At 46.6% G+C, this 22,404-nt stretch overlaps 1 protein-coding gene across 6 annotated transcripts in view; it reads left to right on the top strand.

Moving 5' to 3' along the window:
* The window catches only part of ACACB (acetyl-CoA carboxylase beta), a 159,301-nt gene that overhangs the window by 82,657 nt on the left and 54,240 nt on the right, over positions 1-22,404 (top strand). For all 6 annotated transcript variants that reach the window (XM_064379874.1, XM_012469122.2, XM_064379873.1 and 3 more), the window contains 8 exons: positions 1,640-1,785; positions 3,714-3,864; positions 5,535-5,669; positions 10,599-10,745; positions 13,077-13,265; positions 16,022-16,122; positions 19,290-19,378; positions 19,467-19,591. In XM_064379874.1, coding sequence (XP_064235944.1) covers positions 1,640-1,785; positions 3,714-3,864; positions 5,535-5,669; positions 10,599-10,745; positions 13,077-13,265; positions 16,022-16,122; positions 19,290-19,378; positions 19,467-19,591 — 1,083 coding nt within the window. The remainder of the gene's footprint in view (positions 1-1,639; positions 1,786-3,713; positions 3,865-5,534; positions 5,670-10,598; positions 10,746-13,076; positions 13,266-16,021; positions 16,123-19,289; positions 19,379-19,466; positions 19,592-22,404) is intronic.

Genomic DNA, 22,404 nt, shown 5'->3' with positions numbered 1-22,404 from the left:
TCTGTCACCCAAGCTGGAGTGCAGTGGCACAATCTCGGCTCACTGCAACCTCTGCCTCCTGGGTTCAAGCGGTTCTCCTGCCTCAGCCTCCTGAGTAGCTGGGATTATAGGCGTGCGCCACCACACTTGGCTAATTTTTGTTATTTTTAGTAGAGATGGGGTTTCACCATGTTGGTCAGGCTGGCCTCGAGCTCCTGACCTCGTGACCCACCCGCCTCGGCCTCTCAAAGTACCGGGATTATAGGCGTGAGCCACCGCACTCAGCCCTGGTGAACATTTTCACAAATCTTTGTTATATATTTTTTCTTTTGCATTAATTTAAAAAAGTTGAGATCATGGTGCAAAGACAGTTTTACAGCTCCAATATGATGATGTTATTAACAAAGTTTTCGATGTTATTAACATGAGTTGAAACTCATGTCTGCAGCGCTGTCTCCCTGAACTTGCAGTAGTGATGGGAATGTTCCCTATCTACTGTGTCCAATATGCTGCATGTGGCAGGTGTGACTGAGGAACTGAATTTTACATTTTATTTAATTTTGACCCATTTAAATAGCTGTGTGTGTCTAGGCTCACCATATTGGGCAGGGCAGATCTAGAGTGTTCCATTGCAAGGTTGATGGCTTGCTAGTTTGGTTCTAATTTTTATTGTTATCATAAATAATGTTGCAATACACATGCCTCTATTTCTTGCTACCTTGTGTCATAACATGTTCATTTTATAGGTTGAAGGCCCTTTAGGGTGTGTGTTTTCTGAGAGAGAACTGAACTGAAGTAGCGGATGGGGCAGGCGCTCTTCCTGGAGGGAGGTGTAGTGCTGGGCCAGGGCTTGACTGTGTGTCTCTCTTGCGTGTCCCAAAGCTCTTGTGTGCTGCTAGGCAGGGCTGGGTCTGGGGAGCAAAGCCCTAGTTCATCTTCAGGTGTCTTAGTCCATTTGGGCCACTGTCACAAAATACCGAAGACTGAGTGGCTTCTAAACCACAGACTGTATTTCTCACAATTCTATAGGCTGGGAAGGTCAATATCAAGATACTGGCAGATTTGGTGTCTACTGAGGACCCACCTTTCCTTTCATAGATGCTGTCCTTTCACTATGTCCTTAGATGTCAGAAAGGGTCCAAGGAGCTCTACAAGACATCTTTTATAAGGGCACTTATCTCTTTTACGAGGGCCCCACCCTCATGATCTGATCACCTCCCAAAGGCTCTACTTCCTAACGCTATCACACTGGGGGTTGGGATTTCAACTTATGAATTTTGCAGGGACACAAACATTTAGTCCATTGCACCTGGCTGCTGGTGGAGTCTTCAGGGCTGCCTCACCAGAATGAGAGCTGGAGACAGGAATCAGAAGGGAGACTCTAGCCCCAGAGGGCACACAGTTGGTGAGATGGCTTGACAGGGACTATATCGGTGGCCATTAGCCTACCCACGGGTGGCTCACTGACTCCAGGCCTCTCCCAGCCCCATCAGCAGCTGCTCTCTTGGCAGGGATTGTGAGGGCTGGGTCCCAGAGGCAGGAATGTTCATCTTGGCCCTCTACGGTAGACAACCAGCTCTTGTTTGTTGTTAGTGGGGCCAAACGGTGCTCTGGGAGCACATTCTGAACCCAGACGGTGACAAGGGGCCTGTCCCCACAGGTGGCCCGGCAGTCTCTGACCATGTTCGTTCTCATCATGAATGGCTACCACATCGAGATCGACGCCCACCGGCTGAACGATGGGGGGCTCCTGCTGTCCTACAATGGGAACAGCTACACCACCTACATGAAGGAAGAGGTAGACAGGTGCGTGGGGGTGTGAGTCCCGCCGTGGCCTGGGCATGCACAGCTCTCCATCCTAGGCATGGAAAACACAGCGCTGGCCTGTGTGCAGGTCCAAGGGTCTTAGAGAAGGTGCCTCTCAGGTAAATTCTGGGGTTGTGCAGTTAAGCTAATCTCTTGGTTGGAATTCTTTGCAACTGGTAGATGTTGAGGGGAGGATCCTAGGAGGTGCTTTTCTAGTAACCTGGGGGGATTCAGAGCTGAACGGGACATGACTCCCAGCTCCGTGTGGCCTGTGAGGTGTGTGACGAGGTGCCTGCTGCCTGTGCATCTGAGCTGCAGCATCCACCCAGTTAGCACGGCAGTGACCTACTGAGCTCCTCCGTACCAGGTGCTGTGCTGGTGTTGGGAGAGCATTTTGGGTGCGACTCATGGAGCTTCCAACCCGTTGGGGAAGATGACACATTGAACAAACAGATAGTGGCAGGACAGGCTGTCATATACCTGACGGGTAACACACACGATGCCCTGGAAGCTCTCTGAGAGGGGCTTGTGAGATAGTGAGATACACTCCAAAGATGCTCCGCCTACAGTGTGTCTGATCACACCCAGGTCACACAATGAAACATACCCTGGCCAAGAAGAGGAAAGGAGAGGGGTGTCTGCAAAGCTCCAGTTAGAGAGTGGAAATGCTTCTCAATCCTCAGTGTTTTGGAAGAAGGAAGACTAGGTTTATGCCAGAGTAACGTTTTGCTATCTACTTTTTTTTTTTTTCCTAAGACAGGGTCTTGCTCTGTCACCCAGGCTGGAGTGCAGTGGCAGGGCAATGACTCACTGCAGCTTCGACCTCCCTGGGCTCAGAGATGATCCTCCCACCTCAGCCCCAAGTTGCTGGGACTACAGGCACGTGCCACCACGCCCGGCTAATTTTTTATATTTTTTGTAGAGACAGGATTTTGCTCTGTTGCCCAGGCTGGACCAGACCTTCTGGACTCAAGCAGTCGGCCAGCCTTGGCCTCCCAAAGTGCTGGGATTGCAGGCATGAGCCACCGCACCCTGCCTGTTATCTCTTTTTTAACCTATGTTCTATCTGTCAAGAATATTCAAGATTATTATAGGCTCACTCTCCCCAGTTCAAAGGTTAAGATTTTGAGTCAGTAAATATTTATGGAATCATATCTACTGATTGATTCTTCTGTGTCAGGTGCTGTTGGAAGTATGTCAGTAAAAGGAACTAGCTTTCAGCCAAAAGAAGATTACATCCTTTATTTTATTTTATTTTATTTTATTTTATTTTAGGCAGGTTCTCACTCTGTCACCCAGCCTGGGCGAGAGTGAGGCCCTGATCGCTTGAGTCCGGAACTTTGAGACTAGCCTAGGCAACATGGTAAAACCCCATCTCTATAAAATATAATTATTAGCCAAGTGTGGTGGCACGTGCCTGTGGTCTCAGCAGATCAGGGGGTTGTGATGGGAGAATCACCTGACCCCAGGGAGGTCGAGGCTGCAGTGAACCATGATTGTGCCACTGCACTCCAGCCTGGGTGACAGAGTAATTATAGCTCACAATAGCCTTGAACTCCTAGGCTCAAAGGATTCTCCCGTCTCAGCCTCCTGAGTAGCTGGGACTACTGGCATGTGCTACCACGCCCAGCTAATTAAAAAAAAATTTTTTTGTAGAGATGGTGTCTCACTGTGTTGCCCAGGCTTGTCTTGAACTCCTGGCCTCAAGTGACGCTTCCACCTCGGCCTCCCAAAGAAAGCATCACGGACTTTTGTTCACCCACGTCACTCTCACCATCTCTGAGATAACTGTCACATGCCACCCTTTGAGAATGCAGAGAGTGACACTCATGATAGCCTTTAGGAAGGGGGAGATCGTGTTGAGAGCTGGACTAGAGCGTGCTGGGTTGATGGTCCTCATCAGTTTCTCTACTCCACTCCTCTCCTAGTTACCGAATTACCATCGGCAATAAGACGTGTGTGTTTGAGAAGGAGAACGACCCTACAGTCCTGAGATCTCCCTCGGCTGGGAAGCTGACACAGTACACAGTGGAGGACGGGGGCCACGTGGAAGCTGGAAACAGCTACGCTGAGATGGAGGTGACTGCAGAGCTGGCCGAGAGGAATCCTGAATCCCCAAACCCCATGCCTCTGGAATGGTCCCATGTCTGAACAAACAGGCCTACCTCTCCGCTTGGCCATGGTCTGCAAATTCCTAAGAGAATCAGTCTGTGGAGTTCAGCTCAAATCCTCTGACGTATTTTTAAAAAAAAAACTTCTAAAAATGCACATCTCCCCAGGAATGAGTAGGAAGGTTAACAACAGGGAAGCTGGGTACAGAGAATATGGGAACTCTCTGTACTATTTACATAACTGTTCTGTAAACTGTTCTGTAAATCAGTTTCCCTGATTTTTTTTTTGGCAGTCTCAGTCTGTCACCCAGGCTGGAGTACAGTGGTGCGATCTCAGCTCACTGCAAACTCCGACTCCCAGGCTCAAGCGATCCTCCCACCTTAGACTCCCAAGTAGCTGGGATTACAGGTGTTTACCACTACGCCTGGCTAATTTTTTGTATTTTTGGTAGAGACAGGGTTTCATCATGTTGCCCAAGCTGGTCTCAAACACGTGAACTCAGATGATCTGCCTGCTTCAGCCTCCCAAAGTGCTGAAATTGCAGGCATGAGCCACTGCACCCAGCTAAGAATTGATTAATAATAACAATTATTATCAATCAATGATTAAATATTAAATATTAACCACAGCAATGATTGAAAGATGTTAAGTCAACACTTGCAAAGCCCTAACCACGTGGCAGGTACTGTTCTAAGCATTTTACTGATCTTTATTTTTTAATCTTCCCAGCAACTATATGAGATGGACACAGCGTGATCCCCATTTTATGAAAAAGCCGGGCTCAGGCAGGCTAAGAAACTCGCTGGAGGTCACACAAAGCCAGAAAATAGCAATTATAATAGCAATGAAAATACAGCAATAATAGTAGCTACTGCATGTTGACCTGCTGCATGGCAGCATCTGCATCTCATTTAATCCTTATAAGAGCCCTAAGAAGTGAAACTGTCATTATTCCTCATTTTATAATTGGGTAAACTGAGGCTTAAGGAGGGGAGCCACTTTCTGAAGATCACAGAGGTATTGAGTGAAGGTCCTGGGATACCAGCCCAGGCCTGGCTGACTTGGGCGCCCAAGCTGTGAACTGCCAAGCGAGAGAGACAGCACAGTCCTGGCTGTGCAGCCGACGCCCTGGTGACAAAGCTTACGCCATCCACGTATCCAGACACTCAGAGAGGCAAATTAAAATGGCTAATTAGTGTACTGTGAGCAGATTCTTCATTTCACTGAGTGTTCCCTGAGGGTTTTCTACGTGCCTTTAATAAAAGGAACCATTCACAAAATGTTTGATTTACAAAGTACATTTTAGGAAAGTGTGTGTAAACCACTCTATGTAATATGATTTAACAGTATTTCTAAGAGAGAGAAGACCTCTCTTTGAAAATAAACATCAGTTTCCATATCTGTAAAATGGGCATCATAAACACCTCCTTGCCTGGCTTTCCAGATGGAACGGCACTTGCCTGGCGCATAGCAGGCTTCCAGTAAAGGTCACTTCTCTCTGTCCCTTCTGCCTGAACACTGCCCAGGGAGTCACTCTGTTTAAATAACACAGTCCCTGCTCTGGCATCACTAGTTCTGGGTGGCTCTGGGTGTCAATCTTGGTGGGCTCTGTGCTATTTCTTTTTTTTATGAAATAGGTGATGAAGATGATCATGACCCTGACCGTGCAGGAAAGTGGCCGGGTGAAGTACATCAAGCGTCCAGGGGCCGTGCTGGAAGCAGGCTGCGTGGTGGCCAGGCTGGAGCTTGATGACCCTTCTAAAGTTCACGCGGTACGTGGTTCCACAGCCCAAGTGCCCGCAGCCCCCGCTGGTTCAGTGGGACAGGTAGACTCAAGGCTTGTAGCTCTCCTCCTGCCTCCACTTGCAGACAGAGCTCTTCAAAGCAGCCACACTGATGGTGCAGAAACATGAGGAAGCCACACCCTGCTTTGCTCACATCCCTCTCTGTGGTTCTCCATCCTGCTGAGAGTAAAACTCAAGTTCTGCCAGTGACCTACCAGACCCCAAACGAGCTGTTCCCTGCTTTCTTCTCTGCCTTCCTCCTCTGTCTCTCTCCCTGTCACTTAATTGAATACACTGGACCTCTCCCTCCTGGGGGCTGTCCTCTCTGCTGTGAAGGACCTGCCCCCAGACATTTGCAGAGATCACTCTCTCAACTCCTGGGAGCTTTTATTCCAATGTCTTCCCCTCAATGAGGGCATTCTTGGCCACTGACCACCTTTTCTTTTTAATAGACTTAAATTTTTAGTACAGTTTTAGATTTACAGAACAGTTATGTAAATAGTACAGAGAGTTCCCATATTCTCTGTAGCGTTTCCCTGTCATCAATTTAATCATTATTATTAATATTATAAGATTAATTTTATATGATAATATGTTATTAATATAATATTTATGTAATATTATATTGTATAATATAATATGTCACCCAGGCTGGAGTGCTGTGGTGTGATCTCAGCTCACTGCAACCTCTGTCTCCCAGGTTCAAGTGATTCTCCTGCCTCAGCCTCCCTAGTAGCTGGGGATTATAGGCGTGTGCCACACCCAGCTGATTTCTGTATTTTTAGTAGAGACAGGGTTTCGCCATGTTGGCCAGGCTGGTCTTGAACTCCTGACCTCAGGTAATCCACCCACCTCAGGCTCCCAAAGTGCTGGGATTACAGGCATGAGCCACTGCACCTGGCCTCAATTAATTACTATTGTTATCAATTTACTATTATTAATTAAAGTATTATTGCAACAGCATGGTCCATTTGTCACATTTAGTGAAGCAATATTGATATATTAGGTATTATTGTTTAAGAATAATAATTAACTGTTTTAAGTTGAACTATTATTGTAATAGTATGGTCCAGTTGTCACATTTTACAAACCAGTATTGGTACATTATTGTTTACTCAGATTTCCTTAGTTTATTTTTTAAAAATTATGGGCTGGGCACAGTAGCTCACACCTGTAATCCGAGCACTTTGGGAGACCAAGGTGGGCATATCACGAGATCAGGTGTTCAAGACCAGCCTGGCCAACATGGTCAAACCCCATCTTTACTAAAAATGCAAAAATTAGTTGGGCATGGTGGCGCATGCCTGTAATCCCAGCTATTCAGTAGGCAGAGGTTGCAGTGAGCCAAGATTGTGCCAGTGCACTCCAGCCTGGGCTACAGAGCCAGACGGTCTCAAAAAAAAATTATGGTTAAATATACATAACATAAAATTTACCATCATAACCATTTTTCAATGTACTATTCACAGTATTAAGTACATTCACCTTGCTGGGCAACCATCACCACCATCCATCTCCAGCACTTGCAAGACTGAAACTTCACACTCACTAAACAATAACTCCTGATTCCCTCCTCCCTCCAGCCCCTGCCAACCATGATTCTACCTTCTGTCTCTATTAATTCAACTCCTCTAGGTACCTCATATAAGTGGAATCTATATAGTATCTTTCCTTTTATGACTGGCTCATTTCATTTAGCATAATGTCCCCCAAGTTTCATTCATGTTATAGCATGTGTGAGAATTTCCCTTCTTTTTAAGGCTGCATAATATCCCCTGTGTGAGTATATCACATTTTGTTGGTCCACTCATCCAGTGATGGACACTTGGATTGTGTTTACCTTTTGGCTGCTGTGAATTAGGCAGCTATGAACGTGAGTGTATGATTTCCTGACTTTTTACGTAATGTCCAGGATCCTATCCAGGTTAGCATGTTGCCTATGGTTGTCTTGTCTCTTCCTACCGCCCTTTAGAAAACTGTGCTCACTTGTACCCGTGCACCGACGCACACCGCACCTCACAGAGACGATCGCACTGATTGTCTTGTTGGTTTATTATTTGGCCTCCGGGAGACTAGAAGTACCATGAAAACAGGGCTTTTTGGCTTCCTTGCTCACCGCTGGGTCCCCAGTGCCAAACGCGGGGCCTGGTACGTCGGAGGTCCTCTGTAAATCTTTGTTGTTGGATGGACGTACAGCAGTGTGGGTGCCGGGGACGTCACCCTGTCCTCAGGACCACTGGAGGGTGCACCAGAGTCTGTCATGTGACCCTGAGCTCAGGCTCCTGGGGGGCCTCCAGTTTAGATTGCTGTTAAGTTTTCAGCATTGGCTGAGCTCTGTCATTGCACGATGAGTCTCTGAGGTCAAGAACTACTTTTGATGTTCACTCTTGTGATCTTGGGGCTTAGCACGGTGTTTGGAGCATAGTGGGTGCTCAGAAATAACAAATCTTGATAAATGAATGAATGGATGTTTACACCCTCCTAAGCAAAACTCTATTAGTACATCTGTCCAGTAAAAAAAGAATTTAAAAATATCACATTGTCTCTTTTCTCCAGAGTATTCTATTAGTTGTGTTGGTTTCCTTTTTTTAAAAAATGTGTAATTATGGGTACATAATAGGTGTATATATTTATGGGTACATGTGATCTTTTGATCTACACATACGGTCTAATAATCAGATCAGGGTGATTGGGGTATCTGTCACCTCAAGCATTTATTGTTTCTTTGCACTAGAAGCATTCCAATTCTACTCTTTTGGTTATTTTAAAATATACAGTAGATTTTAATTGACTGTAGTCATCCTGTTGTGCTGTCAGTATTAGATCTTTTTTTGAGTTGGAATTTCACTCTTGTTGACCAGGCGGGAATGCAGTGGCGCGATCTTGGCTCACTGCAACCTCGACCTCCAGGGTTCAAGTGATTCTCGTGTCTCAGTCTTCCGAGTAGCTGGGATCACAGGCACCCGCCACAATGCCTGGCTAATTTTTATATTTTTAGTAGAGATGGATTTCACTATGTTGGCCAGGCTAATCTCAAACTCCTGACCTCAGGTGATCCACCCACCTCAGCCTCCCAAAGTGCTGGGATTACAGGCGTGAGCCACCATGCCTGGCCTCAATACTAGATCTTACTCATTTTATTTAACTGTACTTTTGTACCCATTAACCATCCCCACTGCCACCCTCCCCACTACCCTTCCCAGCCCTTAGCAACTACCATTCTACATTCTGTCTCCATGAGTTCTTTTAATTTTCAGCTCCCACATATGAGTGAGAACATGCTAAATTTGTCTTTCTGTGCACAGCTTATTTCACTTAACGTAATATTCTCCAGTTCCATTCATGTTGCTGCAAATGACTGTTGTTCACATTCTTTTCATTAGTCTCTCTTTTTTTTTTTTTTTTTTTTGAGACAGAGTCTCACTCTGTCACCCAGGCTGGATGCAGTGGCACAACCTTGGCTCACTGCAACCTCCACTTCCTGGTTCAAGCAATTCTCCTGCCTCAGACTCCCTGGTAGCTGGTAGCTGGGACTACAGGTTCATGCCACCATGCCTGGCAAATTTTTGTATTTTTAGTAGAGATGGGGTTTCACCATGTTGGCCAGGCTGGTCTGGCCTCAAGTGACCCGCCCACCTCGGCCTCCCAAAGTGCTGGGTTTACAGGAGTGAGCCACCCTGCCTGGCATCATTAGTCTCTTTAGGGAGTTCCCAAAGCTAGGAATAGACTGAGCCTTTTTGGATCAGTGGGCAGGTCTGGGTACCGGCACTGTGATTCCTTTCAGCACACATGTCCTGTGCTGGGTGAATGCGGCAGGGCCTGGCCACCCGTTCCCTGCAGGCTCACATACATGCTTGTGAGACAGACTGGGTGAGCAAGTAATTTAACTTGGGGAGTGCAGTCAGAACGCTGCCCTTGGACCTGGGTTGTGAGGGCCTGGGTGGAGAAGCCATGATCGGATTGTTCAGGGGAAAACCTTCAAGTTGGCTCTGTTTTTCTGAGACAGAGTTTCACTCCGTCGCTCAGGCTGGAGTGCAATGGTGCAATCTCATCTCACTGCAACCTCCGCCTCCCAGGTTCAAGTGATTCTCCTGCCTCAGCCTCCAGAGTAGCTCAGATTACAGACACATGCCACCATGACTGTCTAATTTTTTTGGCATATTTTTAGCAGAGATGGGGTTTCACCATGTTGGCCAGGCTGGTCTTGAACTCTTGACCTCAGCTGATCCTCCTGCCTCAGACTCCCAAAGTGCTGGGATTATAGTCATTGAGCCATCATGCCTAGCCAAGTCAGCTCTTAAAGAGGGAGAAGAGCCTGCCAGGCTAGGGGTGGGGATGGGCAGGATGCGGAGTGTTGTCTGCCGGGAGAACAGCACATCCCAGCACCATGCCCCATGCACTGTAGATATTTGTAGAATGAATGAGTAGACAGATGAGCACATTAAGTCTGTGTTGCCCACTAGGGAGCTTCTTATTTTCCCAGGTGTTTACCTAAGACTGAATTTTTGTTATTTACAAAAACCAGGTGCATTAATGTGAGATGTTCATCAGTTTTCATCCTACTGTAAGGTATTTAACCTTGGGATTCGAAAAAGAATGAAAATAAATAGAAAATAAAGGGAGATGTGTTGATTATAAAGCAAAACACACACAGAAAAACAGATCTCACCCCGCCCCTCCAAAACTGTTTGGGGTACTCCAAAACTGTGTACTGGGCCATCTGCAAAAGGAATGGTTTGGAAAACCCACATTGGGGTGTGAGTTTGGCCATTTTAACTTTCCAGTACATTATCTTCTCCTCAGGACTCGTCCTCACTTGCTTATGGAAGCCGGCAGGTCTGCCTCGCCTCGCATTCTGCCCGATCGCATTTGGGATTCCTAGAGTTTTCCTGACCTGTCATTCTTGTGTCTCATCAGGCTGAACCGTTCACAGGAGAACTCCCCGCCCAGCAGACGTTGCCCATCCTCGGAGAGAAGCTGCACCAGGTCTTCCACAACGTCCTGGAAAACCTCACCAACGTCATGAGTGGCTTCTGTCTGCCAGAGCCCATTTTTACCATAAAGGTAAAGTCACCTCTGAGCGCAAGCGTGTAGATCAGCGCAGAGTCAAAGGTCTACCCCATGACAGTAGGGGTCGTTATTGAGTAAGAAATGAGAAAATGGTTGGTCCTCTGTTGTTTTTATTTTTATTTTTATTTTTTTATTTTTAGAGACAAGGTCTCACTTTGTCACCTAGGCTGGAGTGATCATGGCTCACTACAGCCTCGACCTCCTGGGCTCAAGCGATCCTCCCACCTTAGCCTCCCGAGTAGCTGGGACTACAGGTGCGCACCACCATACCTGTCTAATTTTTTGTATTTTTGTAGAGATGGGGTTTCGCCATGTTCCCCAGGCTGGTCTCGAACTCCTGGGCTCAAGTGATCCACCCACCTGGGCCTCCCAAAGTGCTGAGATTACAGGTATGAGCCACCGTGCTCAGCCTCTCTGTTGTTTTTATAAAGGACCTACTCTCAGGGAATTCTTCAATTTGATTATAAACATTGGCCTGATGTTTTCTTCTTGATGGTAGACTAGGCTTGTGGTGGTTCAGCTCAAGACTGAGAATACTCCAGGAGGATGTTAAGGGAGGAGTCAGTGGGGGTCATCCCCCTTAAGGAGATGACAGAGAAGGTACTTTGTTTGAAACACACCTCTGTTCGTCATTCACCCTTGCTGGGTCTCATCTGCTCACTCAGTAGAGAAACAAGAAGTCCTCTGATTTGCAGACCTCCTTGAAAGACCCATGATGCTTGTAACAGTGACTAGCTATCACATTGTGTGCTGCATCAGAGTCCATCTCGGGAGAGCCAATCATCACGATGGTGGTGATGATAATAACTGCCAACCCTTAGCAAGTATGTACCGTGAGTCACCTTCTACCTACATAAAAGTTCAATCATTTTATCCTCCCAGCAACCAGTAAGGTAGGAACTCTTATTCCCATTTACAATTGAGGCAACGGAGGCACACAGAGACTAAGAGATTGCTTCATACTTGAAGAGGCAAAGATGAGATCGGAACTGTGGCGATCAGGATTCTGACTGTGCTCTTAATCCCCATGCTATGCTGCCTGATGATTATTGTCATCATTGCAACCTTTTTTTTTTTGAGAGAGGGTCTTGCTCTGTCTCCCAGGCTGGAGTGCAGTGGTGGAAACACTGCTCACTGCACCCTCCACCTCCTGGGCTCAAGCATTGTCCACTTCAGCCTCCCGAGGAGCTGGGGTTACAGGCGCCTGCCACCACACCCAGCCAATTTTTTGTAGAGACGCGGTCTCGCCATGTTGTCCAGGCTGGTCTCGAACTCCTGGGCTCAAGTGTTCCTCCCATCTTGGCCTCCCAAAGTGTTGGGATTACAGGCATGAGCCAGTGCCCCACGATAATTGCAACGTCTCTTAGTTGGAGTGCTTCAAAGTTGATGCATCAGTTCACTTTGAAACCTCCCTAGGGTAAGCCCCATTGTCATTGTCATCCAGAGACCATCAGCATTGGCTACTGAGACACCCCAGAAACAGCACAGGGCAGCTGTGATTCCTTTCAGCACACATTTCCTGTGCTGGGTGAATGCGGCAGGGCCTGGCCACCCATTCCCTGCAGGCTCACATACTTGCTTATGAGACAGATGAGAGATCAAGTAATTTAACTTGGGGAGTGCAGTCAGAACACTGCCCTTGGTCCTGGGCTATGGGGGCCTGGATGGAGAAGCTCTGATCAGATTGTGGAGGGGAAAACCCTCAAGTCAGTTCTTTTTTTTTTTTTTTTGGAGACAGAGTTTTACTCTGTCACCCAGGCTGGAGTGCAATGCTGCAATCTTGGCTCACTGCAACCTCTGCCTCCCGGGAGCTGAGTTCAGAGTCTCGGGAGCTGAATAGCCTGGGTTTGCCTCCTGGCTTTGCATCTTACTAGCTGAGTGACTTTGGGTAACTTAACTAACCTCTCTGTGTTTCAGCTGCCTCAACTGCAAAACAGGCAAAATCTTTAGACCTCCTTTGTAGGGTTGTTTTTAGGGATCAAATGAGAACATGTAAAGAAAGTTCCTAGAACACCATCTGGCACTAAGCAAGTGTCCTATAAACATCACCTCATCATGTGACCTTATGTTTGATCCCTCCACCATGCTGGCTTTCTGATGCACAGAGAGGGGAGACAGGGTCTTCCTATGTGGGAAAACTGGGTATCCCCTTGTGGTCAGGGGGCCATTTCACTCTGGCCTGCCCCAGAGGCTGCTGGGTCTAGATCTTCAGCCAGTTGAGTGCATGGGGCCAGGATGGGTTGAGCTGTGTTGGGCGCCCTGTTGTGGGTGGTGGTGCCCATGCCCAAGTAGGGCTGGAGGCTGACGCTGTGGTCCCTGCTGCAGCTGAAGGAGTGGGTGCAGAAGCTCATGATGACCCTCCGGCACCCATCACTGCCGCTGCTGGAGCTGCAGGAGATCATGACCAGCGTGGCTGGCCGCATCCCTGCCCCCGTGGAGAAGTCGGTCCGCAGGGTGATGGCCCAGTACGCCAGCAACATCACCTCGGTGCTGTGCCAGTTCCCCAGCCAGCAGGTATGTGCGCCCCCACCCAGCCCTACCCCACCAGGATGGGCATGCTGGGCCGGCTCCCAGTCTGGCTCCATATCTGGCCTCTGATCAAGTTGAACTCCCTGAGACCCATTTATAGCCCAAGATATCAGGGGCCGAGGGTTTCCTTTCGAGCCTCATCTGCAGAATCCCATCGTTTACTCAAAGCAACAATTGTTTGAATGAACACCAACATTCCTTAGGCCTCATTGTCTAAATCTCAAGATTCCGAATAGGAGTGAGCAGTTGATGCAAATGGAGTGAGCATTATCCAAAAAGTAAACTGGCTGACATCATTAGAGGAAATTGCAAGTTTTTTTATTTTTGTTTTTTCACTGGTTTGCAGCTTTGATTTTCTGCCTCTGGATTTTGTAGGTGATAGTCTTGGAGCTGCATGTAAATATACATATATATATATATATATATATATATATATATATATATATATAATATTTTTAAAGCATGTAAATATACATATATATGTATATAATATTTTTAAAGAATGTACTGAGCCTGGGCATGGTGGCTCACGCCTGTAATCCCAGAACTTTGGGAGGCTGAAGTGGGTGGATTACTTGAGGTCAGGAGTTCGAGACCAGCTTGGCCAACATAGTGAAATCCTGTCTCTACTAAAAATACAAAAAGCTGGGTATGGTGGCAGGCGCCTGTAATCTCAGCTAGTCAAGAGGCTGAGGCAGGGGAATTGCTTGAATCCAGGAGGCAGAGGTTGCAGTGAGCCGAGATCGTGCCACTGCACTCCAGCCTGTTGATGGAGCAAGACTGTCTAAAAAAAAAGGAATGGAAGCCATTCCACCATTCCAGGCTAGTATAAAATATCTCTGTTACTTCCACATTGGCCTCATGTTATTTATTTTGTTGTGGTTGTTGCTTTTGTGGGGCATTTGAAAGGTGTTTGCATCAGGAGGAGCCCCTCTCCTTGTTTGCCTCCTGCCCTCTGGTGGGAGGGTTCCCCACCATCGTCATCCACCCACCCACGCATTACTGATTTGGGAAACCAGAGGTCAGTGTAGTTCAGGCCATTCTCAGAGGTTAGCAGTTCTAAGGGCTGGAATATTCAGCAAAAGAAGGAATACTGATTCATGCTCCCACGTGGATGAACCTGTTGTGCTAAGGGCAATAAGCTAGGCACAAAAGACCACATATCATGTGATTCCTTTTTCTTTTTGAGACAGAGTCTTGCCCTGTCGCCCAGGCTAGAGTGTAGTGGTATAAGCATGGCTCACTGCAACCTGCACCTCCTGGGTTCAAGAGAGTCTCCTGCCTCAGCCTCTCGAATAGTTGGGATCACAGGCACATGCCACCATACCCAGTTAATTTTTTATATTTTTAGTGGAGATGGGTGAGTTTTCACCACGTTGGCCAGGCTGGTCTTGAACTCCTGACCTCAAGTGATCTGCCTGCCTCGGCATTCCAAAGTGCTGGATTACAGGCATGAGCCACATTACCCAGCCCTGTGTGATTCTATTTTTATGGAATGTCCAGAATAGGCACATTCATGGAGAAGGAAGTAGATTAGTGGCCGCCAGGAGCTGCAGCACAGGGAAAATGGAGACTGAGCGCTAATGACCACAAGGTTTCTTTTTAGAGTGATGAAAAGGCTTTAAAACTAGAAGGTGGTGATAGTTGCTCAACTTTATGAATACACTACAAACTTTAAAGCGATTATGCACTTTAAAGGGGGATGGTGGAATATTATGGTATATAAGTTATCTGAAATAAAGAATAACAAAAACCAAACCTGGAGGATCCTAATTGAAAAAGTACATACTTGGAACTTTCAGGAATTTGTATTGATCCATGATTTTTTCCTTTAAAAATATTTTTGATGCCAAAGGCAATATACCGATAACATTATGTCTAATGATAAAGACAGGACCCTTCCCCACCAACGCCCTGGTTTTTGCTAGAATGGGACGTTCTATCTCCTCTTTCCCCATCCCATTCATATATGCAGAGAGGTATAAGGTGCACTCCTCCATGTGATTGCTGTCATTTTGAGTGCTTGAATTCCTCACCGTTGAGAGAATGAGCAGGGCTGTTTCAGGGTGGCTGGAAGGCTTTGGGCCTGGAATTTTCAATCTTTAAATGAGCCTTGGATGGGATCTCCCTGGGAGGCTGTGGTGGGTCCTTTAGGTCAGTGGTCCCCAACCTTTTTAGCACCAGGGACCGGTTCCTTGGAAGACAGTTTTTCCACAGACAATGGAGGGGGCATGGTTTCGGGATGATTCAAGCACATTACATTTACGGTGCACTTTATTACTATTATTATTACATTGTAATATACAATGAAATAATTATACAACTCACCATAATGTAGAATCTGTGGGAGTCCCAAGCTTGTTTTCCTGCACCATATCGTCCCATCTGGGGATGTGGGAGACAGTGACAGATCATCAGGCATTAGATTTTCATAAGGAGCCCACAACCTGTATCCCTTGCATGCGCAGTTCACAGTAGAGTTCGTGCAGCTATGAGAATCTAATGCTGCCACTGATCTGACAGGAGGTGGAGCTCAGGTGGTGATGTGAGCATTGGGGGTGCTGTAAATACAGGTGAAGCTGGCTTGCTTGCCCACTGCTTACCTCCCACTGTACAGCCAGGTCCTAACAGGCCAAGGACCAGTGTTGGATTGGGTACTGGTTTGAGGACCTCTGCTTTAGGGGACTGCTGTATGGCATCTGAATGATCGGCAGTCAGACCCGTCTTGTTTTCTCATCCAGATAGCCACCATTCTGGACTGCCACGCGGCCACCCTGCAGCGGAAGGCCGACCGGGAGGTCTTCTTCATTAACACCCAGAGCATCGTGCAGTTGGTTCAGAGGTGAATCCTGGGTCTCCCTCTGGGGTGCAGTTGTCACCTGAATTGTCACATGCATTGCACCAGGGTGGTGCTCCTGCGTTGTCTTCAGGGAAGGCTTGAACTGAGAGAAAGTGCATTATAGTCCTGCAGTGCCATTACCAATAGCAGAACCCTGGGAAAGGCACTTTACTTCTGTGAATCTCAGTTTGCCAGTTGGTAAAATGGGAATAAAAACACTTTTCATTTGAATTATAAATTAATGAATTTTTTTTTTGAGACAGAGTCTCCCTCTGTCACCCAAGCTAGAGTGCAGTGGTATGATCTCAGCTCACTGCAACCTCCACCTCTGAGGTTCAAGCGATTCTCCTGCCTCAGCCTCCCAAGTAGCTGGGATTATGGGCATGTGCCACCATCCCAGTCTAATTTTTGTATTTTTAGTAGAGACAGGGTTTCACTATGTTGGCCAGGCTGGTCTCGAACTCCTGACCTCAAGTGATCCACAGCCTCGACCTCCCAAAGTGCTGGGATTACAAGCATGAGCCACCATGTCTAGCCTATAAATGGATAAATTTTTGTGAAGTGCTGACAAATAGTAAATACTTGATAGATGCATTAGATTGAGACAATAGGATGAAATAGCTTTACATATGATAAAAGACCGCACAGATTGTTATTATTGTGGCTTTTGGGACGATTGCAAAGGAAAGTGGATGAATAATTTGTATTTCATCTCAATAGTTACTTATTGTACAGGGGTTTTCTGCTGCAGGCCTATTCTGATGGCAAAAGGATTTTCTGACAATCATAACAAAAAATCCACCTAGCAAGAAAGCTTTGTTTATGAAGACAAACAGGGCCAGATGCTGTGGCTCATGCCTGTAATCCCAGCATTTTGGGAGGCCAAGGCAAGAGGATCACTTGAGGCCAGGAGTTGGAGACCACTCTGGGTGATGTAGGGAGACCCTATCTCTACATAAAAAAGAAAAAAAAAACGAGTCAGGCATGGTGGTGTGTACCTATAGTCCCAGCTATTCAGGAGGCTGAGATGGGAGGACTGCTTGAGCCCAGGAGTTCAAGGTTATAGTGAGCTGTGATTGCACCAATTTACGCCAGCCTGGGGGACACAGCAAGACCTTGTATTTTAGGGGAAAAAAAAGAGAAAGCATTCTTGGATTTGAACCAATAAATTCCAGGCATGTTTCCCATGTACCCAAAACTCACAGGTACAAAGAATGTGAGATTGTAGAAAACTGGCCTCCTTTTCAAGGAGTTCCCCAGATGTTAGGGAGAGAGATTTTAGTGTGGATTTTCTGCCAACTGAAAATTTCACAGCCAAGGACTAGGAAGGGAGTCTTCCTAAAACATGTGGACTGCTAACCTAATGCCCATCCTTCAAGCTTCAGAAAAGCATCTAGGAAAAATGAATCATTAATAAATGAACTGAATTTTCTAGCCAATTCTCTGTGCTGAACATAAATATCAAAGCTCTTTCCTGTGTTGTGTAGGTCTGTGTTTTAAAATCACATTTGGATCAGAGAGTCTTTTAGCATCTTGATCTGTTTTGTTGTTATTTGGGGATGCAGTTAAGCTAGTTTCTACTTCCCCAAAACTCAGTGTCGCATCTCCTAAGAAACCTCACTCCTGTGTTCAGATTTTTGGAGGAACATCCAGGTTAAAACTTTATTTTAAATGAGAAGCAGCTGGGAGTGATGGCTCACACCTATAATCCCAGCACTTGGGAGGCCAAGGTGGGTGGATTGCTTGAGCTCAGAAGTTCGAGACCAGCCTGGGAAATATGGTGAAACCCTATCTAAAAGATATACAAAAATTAGCCAGGCATAGTGGTGGGCACCTGTAGTCCCAGCTACTTGGGAGGCTGAGGTGGGAGGATTGCTTGAGCCTGGGAGGGAGAGATTACAGTGAGCTGTAATTGCACCACTGCACTACAGCTTGGATGGCAGAGCAAAACCCTGTCTCAAAAAAGAAAAAAAAAAAAAAGAAAAAAGAAGCCATGCACGGTGGCTCATGCCTGTAAGTCCAACACTCTGGGAGACCAAGGTGGAGGGATCACGAGGTCAGGAGTTCAAGACCAGCCTGACCAACATGGTGAAACCCCATCTTACTAAAACTACAAAAATTAGCCAGGCATGATGGCACGCACCTGTAATCCCAGCAACTCAGAAGGCTGAGGCAGGAGAATTGCATGAACCCGGGAGGTGGAGGTTGCAGCAAGCTGAGATTGCGCCATTGTACTCCAGCCTGGGTGACAGAGTGAGACTCTGTCTTAAAAAAAAGAGAGAGAGAAGCAAAATTTACATGGGTATCTTTTGGTAAATGTCTTTCCAGTGTGTCTTTTTAAAATGATCTCTGTATATTGGGTAAGTAATTGAAAATTTATGGGTTTTGGTTTTAATGGTTAAAGCTTGCTAAAATTGGCTGCCCCTGTTCAGCATCTGAACTCTATTAAAGTTGTTTTTTTTTTTTTCCCCCATATCTCTGTGGCCAGAAAGGCGCCCTCCCAAGTGTCAGGCTTGGGATCTACTCCAGTTTTGCCCCCAGTCTGATGTGGGACCTCGGGCAGGTCAGTGTTGTTTTTGGCCATGAACCAACTCCACATCCTTTCAAGCCTCAGGATTAGAGGCTGCCTCCAGATTTTTTTAAAAAAAATTTTGTTTTTAAATTAACTAGTTAACTAATTTTTATGTATTTATTTGAGACAGGCTGTCACCCAGGGTGGAATGCAGTGGTACAGTCATAGCTCACAAGAACCTTGACCTGCTGGGCTCAAGTGATCCTCTTGCCTCAGCCTCCTGTGTAGCTGGGACCTCAGTCAAGCATTACCACTCCCAGCTAATTGTTTTGATTTTTCTGTAAAGATAAGGTATCACTTTGTTGCCCAGGCTGGTCTTGAACTTCTGGGCTGAAATGATCCTCGCGCCTCAGCCTCCCAGGGTGCTGGGATCATGGGAGTGAGCCACCGTGCCTGGCCTTCGTATTTTGGTTTTGTTTTGTAGAAATGGGGTCTTGGCTATAGTGCCCAGACTGAACTTGAACTCCTGGGCTCAAGTGATCCTCCCACCTCAGTGTCCTTTCTAAAATCCTTCCTCTTTTTAAAAATCATAAAAGGAAAATATTCAGGGACTCAAGGAAGGGTGTGAGCATTAAGAGCAGCCTTCCCTTCTCCCCAGATACCGCAGCGGGACCCGTGGCTATATGAAAACAGTGGTGCTGGACCTCCTGAGAAGATACTTGCACGTTGAGCACCATTTTCAGCAAGGCAAGAGATGCTGATGCCGACACCAGTGGGATGGTGGGGGCCGGGGGAGCCTGAGCTTTACCTCTGTGTGGTCTTTTGTCTCTGCTAGCTCACTACGACAAGTGTGTGATAAACCTCAGGGAGCAGTTCAAGCCAGACATGTCCCAAGTGCTGGACTGCATCTTCTCCCACGCGCAGGTGGCCAAGAAGAACCAGCTGGTGATCATGTTGATCGTAAGCAGGAAGAGTGTCTGTTATCCAGACTGGGGGTGGGTCGGAGTCTACAAATGTGTTCTAAAAAGGGCCAGAAAGTGGCTGGGTGTGGTGGCTCACACCTGTAATTCCAGCACTTTGAGAGGTCGAGGCAGGCAGATCACTTGAAGTCAGGAGTTTGAGACCAGCCTGGCCAACATGGTGAAACCCCATCTATACTAAAATACAAAAATTAGCTGGGTGTGCTGATGCGTACCTGTAATCCCAGCTACTTGGGAGGCTGAGGCAGAAGAATCACTTGAACCCGGGAGGCGGAGGTTGCAGTGAGCCGAGATCGCACCACTGCACTCCAGTCTGGGAGACAGAGCGAGACTCCATCTCAAAAAATAAAATAGCCAGAAGGTAAATATTTTAGACTGTGCAGGTGGGTGTGATCTCTGTCGTGACCACTCAACACTGCCTTTGTACAATGTAAGCGAATGGGCATGGCTGTGTTCCCGTAAAACTTTGTTTGGAGCCCGAGATGGGAAGATCCCTTGAGCCTAGGAGTTCAAGTCCAGCCTGGGCAACATTGTAAGACTCCATTTCTTAGAAAAAAATTAAAGCTGGACACTGTGGCTCATAACTGTAATCCCAGCATTTTGGGAGGCTGAGGCAGGAGGATCACTTGAGGCCAGGAGTTTGAGACCAGCCTGGGAAACATAGGGAGACCATATCTCTACAAAAAGTACAAAAATTAGCTAGGTGTGGTGGTGTGCACCTGTCATCTCAGCTACTCAGGGCTCTGAGGCAGGAGGATCACTAGAGCCTGGGATGTTGAGGTTGCAGTAAGCCGTGATCACACCACTGCACTCCAGCCTGGGTGACAGAATGAGACCCTGTCTCAAAAAACAAACAAAAAACCCAAAACAACTTTGTGTACAAAATCAAGTAATGGGTGGGATTTGTTGGCCCCTGAGGAGATCATGACTAATGCGAAGCACGTACTTTGTGTCAGGTACTCTTGAAGTGCTTTCCAAATAAATAGTAGCTCATTTAATTCTCACAGCAACCCTAGAAAATGGGCACTGCTCTCAACAACTCTTTGGCAGAGCACAGAGAGGTTAAGCCACTTGCCCAAGGGCAGCCAGCTCCTAAATGTAGAGCCAGGATTTGAACCAATAGTCTGGCTCCAGAGTCATGAGCTATTAGCCATGGGATATTGGATTTTGAGTCCTGTGTGTTGAGGAGTATGGCATCTCTTTGTTCTTGTTTCTCTTTCTACTTGATAATAGCAGTCTTTTTTGTTTGTTTGTTTCTTTTTCTTTTGAGACAGAGTCTCACTCTGTTACCCAGGCTGGAGAGCAGTGGCACCATCATGGCTCACTGTAGCCTCGATCCCATGGGCTTAAGCGATCCTCCCACCTCAGCCTCCCAAGTAGCTGGGATTACAGACTCACACCACCACGCCCAGCTAGTTTGTTTGTTTTTCGTTTTGTAGAGATGTTGCCCAGGCTGGTCTTGAACTCCTGGGCTCAAGCAATCCTCCCACCTTGGCCTCCCAAAGTACTGTGATTACAGGCATAAACCACTGTGCCTGGCTGATAATAGCAATCTTTTATAACTAAAATTTTTTTCTTTGATCCATCCTTGGTGACTGACTTGGAAAATGTAGGATCCGCTGAGTAAGAGAGATTTGGACTTGGCTTATAGTAGAAAGGGGTTGGCAATTTTTTTTTTTTGAGACAAAGTCCTGCTCTGTCGCTCAGGCTAGAGTGCAGCATCACAATCTTGGCTCACTGCAATGTCTGCCTCGTGGGTTCTTTCTATCTTCTATCTCTCTCTCTCTCTCTTTTTTTTTTTAATTGAGACAGAGTCTTGCTCTGTCACCCAGGCTGGAGTGCAACGCGCAATCTCTGCTCACTGCAACTTCTGCCTCCAGGGTTCAGGCAATTTTCCTGTCTCAGCCTCCAGAGTATCTGGGATTACAGGCATGTGCCACCACGCCTGGCTAATTTTTGTATTTTTAGTAGAGATGTGGTTTCTCCATGTTGGCCTGACTGGTCTCAAACTCCTGACCTCAGGTGATCCACCAGCCTCGGCCTCCCAAAGTGCTGGGATTACAGGCATGAGCCACTGCACCTGGCCTGGCAAAGTTTTTTGTGAAGAGGCTCAAATAGTAAAGATTTTAGGCTTAGGGATGTTCACCCCCTGTTGCGACTACTCAGCTCTGCGAGCTCCGTCACTGTAGCCTGAAAACAACTACAGACAGTGGGTACGTGAATGAGGGTGGCTATGTTCTGGTAAAACTTTATTTACAAAAACAGTCAATGGGCAGTTTGGTCATGGGTTTAGTACCCTATCCCTTATCCAAATTGCATTAATAAATACTGGGTTTTTTTTGGTAGAGAATCATTTAAAAATCTCATGCAGCAGCTTTTAATCCTGGCTGTATGTTAGAATCACTTGGGGGGCAGAGAGACTTCCAAAACATGCAGTTGCCCATGCCCCACCCTTGGTCAATTTAATCAGAGTTTCTAGGTGTGGGGCCCCCAGGCATTAGTGCTTTTTGAAGGTTTCCCTGTGGGAAACTTAATCATGTACTGTGTATTAGGTAATATTATTGGTTTAATGTTCAGTTTCCTTGGTGTTTTAATGGTTCTGTAGGTAGGTGGGAGGCAGATATGTGCTAAAATAGCATAAAGGATTGTAGTGTCTGCAACTGACTTTCAGAACAAGAGAGAGAGAGTGTGTGCATGTGTGCACACACGCGTGCTTATTAGAGAAAAATCAAATATGATAATGTAAAAATTTAACAATTAGTGAATGTAGGTGATTGCTATGGGGTTTACAAC

Source organism: Aotus nancymaae, unplaced genomic scaffold, assembly GCF_030222135.1.
Source record: "Aotus nancymaae isolate 86718 unplaced genomic scaffold, 86718_ANA_hifiasm-v0.15.2.pri h1tg000021l, whole genome shotgun sequence".
NCBI classification, from domain to species: Eukaryota; Metazoa; Chordata; class Mammalia; order Primates; family Aotidae; genus Aotus; species Aotus nancymaae.
The sequence above is the reverse complement of the archived record's forward strand: the minus strand, read 5'-3'. Positions and strand labels throughout refer to the sequence as shown.